General features: G+C 51.4%; 1 protein-coding gene across 1 annotated transcript in view; it reads left to right on the forward strand.

Annotated features, from left to right (window-relative positions):
- Nucleotides 1-356: 356 nt before the first annotated feature.
- Nucleotides 357-3,166, forward strand: part of LOC116089121 (inactive serine protease 39-like) — a 5,103-nt gene continuing 2,293 nt past the window's right edge. Inside the window, exons 1-3 of the mRNA XM_031368816.1 lie at nucleotides 357-636; nucleotides 1,228-1,390; nucleotides 2,486-2,760. Of these exons, the coding sequence (XP_031224676.1) occupies nucleotides 459-636; nucleotides 1,228-1,390; nucleotides 2,486-2,760 (616 nt within the window). The 5' untranslated portion in view covers nucleotides 357-458. The remainder of the gene's footprint in view (nucleotides 637-1,227; nucleotides 1,391-2,485; nucleotides 2,761-3,166) is intronic.

Raw genomic sequence — 3,166 nt, forward strand, 5'->3', positions numbered from 1 at the left:
TGAACGTAAATTATCCAATACTAGTCCCAGCGGGCACGCTGGAAAGGTTTAGTTTCTAGAACTGTGTTCTCGGGCACTGTTTGCTGGTTACTGGTGGGGACTCTCCCCCACAGCCCGGCTCGGTGCTCTTAGGGTTGAGGAGGTGGGGATATGCGGGTCTGGGTGATGAGACTGCATTTTGAGTGCATATTGTATTGGAATGAAACTGGAGATGTGGTGAACGCTTTTGCCCCCCAGGAGGTGCATATGTCCATGGAGGCCAGAGAGAAGAGCGTAAAGGACAACCTGGCTCCGGTGTGGACTGCCTCCCACGGACCTAGGTGTTTAACACACTTGTTCAGCTTGCGCGAGATGGGGTGGGCGAGAGGGGTTCCCTAGAGGCAGTTTGCCAGTGTCAGCGGTTGTCTTCGCGTGCTTTCCGCCCTGTCTAGGACCCAGATACCGGGAGGCCAGATGCCATGTGGGCCTCCAGGGCCCAGCAATCAGGTCCGGACAGGGGCAGAGCCTGCCTGCTAGCTGCTCTCTTACTCTGTTTCAGCTTCTTACATGCCCAGGACATCACGCCCTCGCAAACACCTCCACCCACATCGAACACCTTGCCCAAATCAGTCAAATCTGGCCCGATCCAGGAGGAATGTAAGTTCTCTGAAGAGGAGGCAGGTTTCTGTAGACATGCCCCCCTCCCTTTCTCTTGGAACAAAGGCCGTTGGTAGGGTGGGCACGCCTTTACAATGAAGGCGTGGCTTCGGAGGTGGAGCCTATATAGGATACTCATATCCTCTGCTGGATCTTTCCCATTGATCCCTAGACCCTCAGTTCCGGGTCAAGGTTGTGCACTGAGAGATGTACCACCCTCCACCCTCTTCAATGGGTCAAGACGGAAGGGCACACCTAGCCAAAAGACCATAGCCCAGAACAATAATGTCCTGTCTGCCTCAGCTTGGGTATCTTCAGAGCTGTGCTCTTTAAGCTAATTAGGTCTGAGGAGAGTTTAGCAGGACCCCCCCCACTCCTTGCCCTCACCTCTGTTCCGTGAGCTTTGCTGAAAGAATCTCAGCCTGACACCTCCACCTCAGCCACCCAATCGGCTCCTTGTCTCGTGAGCTTTGCCATTCTTTTCCTGATCTTGGGTACGCCCACCATAGAGAGAAGTCACTATGGGTCCTACTGATGCTGACATTTAGAGCATCAAGTATAGATGCCTCACGGCTGGGATTGTCTCCACAGTATGTGGCAAGACCAAATTCCAAGGGAAGATCTTCGGCGGTAAGATTGCAAAGGCTGAGCGGTGGCCATGGCAGGCCAGTCTGATCTTTCGTGGCAGGCACATCTGTGGAGCAGTTCTCATCGACAAAAACTGGGTAGCCAGCGCTGCTCACTGCTTCCAAAGGTGCGTGTTCCCTCCCTGGGCCCCTCTGCTGGGAAGGGATGCAGGAGAGAGTCACTAGGACAGAAGAAGAGGCATGAAGGATATACAGCAGCCTTGTCCTTCTAGGTTGTGTTCTGGGATAGCTTGCTGCGAGCAGGAGTCCTCTGTGCTGCAGCCCCGACCTTGAGTGGTGTCCTCCACCTGGCTCGTTATCCTTCAAACAGGGACAAGAGGAGTGACCCAGAGTTAGGAAACATATTTTTCCTTTAAGGTCTTCCTAGAAGCTCTGAAAAACAATTATTTTTTTTTAAAGATTTATTTATTTATTTTATGTGTATGAGTACACTGTGGCTGTACAGATGGCCATGAGCCATCATGTAGATGCTGGGAATTGAACTCAGGACCTCTGCTCTGTTCGGCCCGCTTGCTTGTAATACACTGTAGCTATCTTCAGACGCACCAGGAGAGGGCGTCAGATCTCATTACAAGTGGTTGTGAGCCACCATGTGGTTGCTGGGATTTGAACTCAGGACCTTCGGAAGAACAGTGTTCTTACCCGCTGAGCCATCTCGCCAGCCCTGAAAAGCAATTCTTATGCAGCCCTAACAGGGCTATCTGGTCAGGGCTGGAAGTGAACGGTCTTCCTGTCTCTAAGATGAAGCAGTGCACTTGGATGTACCTCAGATTTTTTTTTTAAAGATTTATTTATTATTATAAATAAGTACACTGTAGCTGTCTTCAGATGCACCAGAAGAGGGTGTCAGATCTCATTACTAGTGGTTGTGAGCCACCATGTGGTTGCTGGGATTTGAACTCAGGAAGAGCAGTCGGTGCTCTTAGCCACTGAGCCATCCCACCAGCCCACACCTCAGATTTTTTTTTAAAAACAGGAATGCAATCCACAGTTCCTTGGATACTAGGGTATGCTGGAGAAGTGAATGGAAGCTTTTCAAAGGCCCCAAATCCTCAGGCTGTTGGAGGTCATCCTGCCCTTCCAGAGAAGGAGCACCCTAGTATCAGAAGGGGAGGACTATGTTGGGATATTTGTCTGTAGGGTGGGTAGTCAATCCGGGTGACAGTGCCAACTCCACACTTAGAGGTGCTGCCCCCCAATAGGTCTCTCAAACCATCTGACTACCGGATCCTGCTAGGGTACAACACGCTGAGCAGTCCCTCTGACTACAGCCGGCAGATGACAGTGAGTGAGGTCATCTTGCATGAGGACTATAACAAGCTCAACAGTCTGGAGAAAAACATTGTCCTACTGCAGCTGCACCACCCCGTGATCTACAGCTCCCACATTTTCCCAGCCTGTGTCCCTGACAACACCACGAAGGTGTCCCCTGATAGTCTCTGCTGGATAAGTGGCTGGGGAATGCTCTCAGAGGAGAGTGAGTACACTGGACAGGACAGGAGGGGGAGGGGGAAGAGCCTGGAGGTCTTTCCAGTGGTTGTGAACTCCAGTTTCTGATTCAAAAGCAAACCTCCCCACTTTCAGATTAGAAGTGTAGGCTCTCTGACTCCAGATCCCTAAGTGCAGTTGACCTCTGACCACTGCAAGGCTCTCTCTCCCCTGGCCAGGAAAGACACCCACTCTCCTTAAAACAATGAGAGCAACCTTCTCTCCCTGGCATGGGACAGGTTGAGGTGTTCAACTGGGGAACATTCACCTCTGAATCTCACTGCCCATCCCTTAAGGCAATGAAGCCTGTTCTACCAGCTTTTACCAGTGGTCCCAAATACACATTGTTCTGAATCCATGGATCCGGTCACCAGGGCAGCATAAGCCTTAGTGTT

Source organism: Mastomys coucha, unplaced genomic scaffold (genome assembly GCF_008632895.1).
Source record: "Mastomys coucha isolate ucsf_1 unplaced genomic scaffold, UCSF_Mcou_1 pScaffold14, whole genome shotgun sequence".
NCBI lineage: Eukaryota > Metazoa > Chordata > Mammalia > Rodentia > Muridae > Mastomys > Mastomys coucha.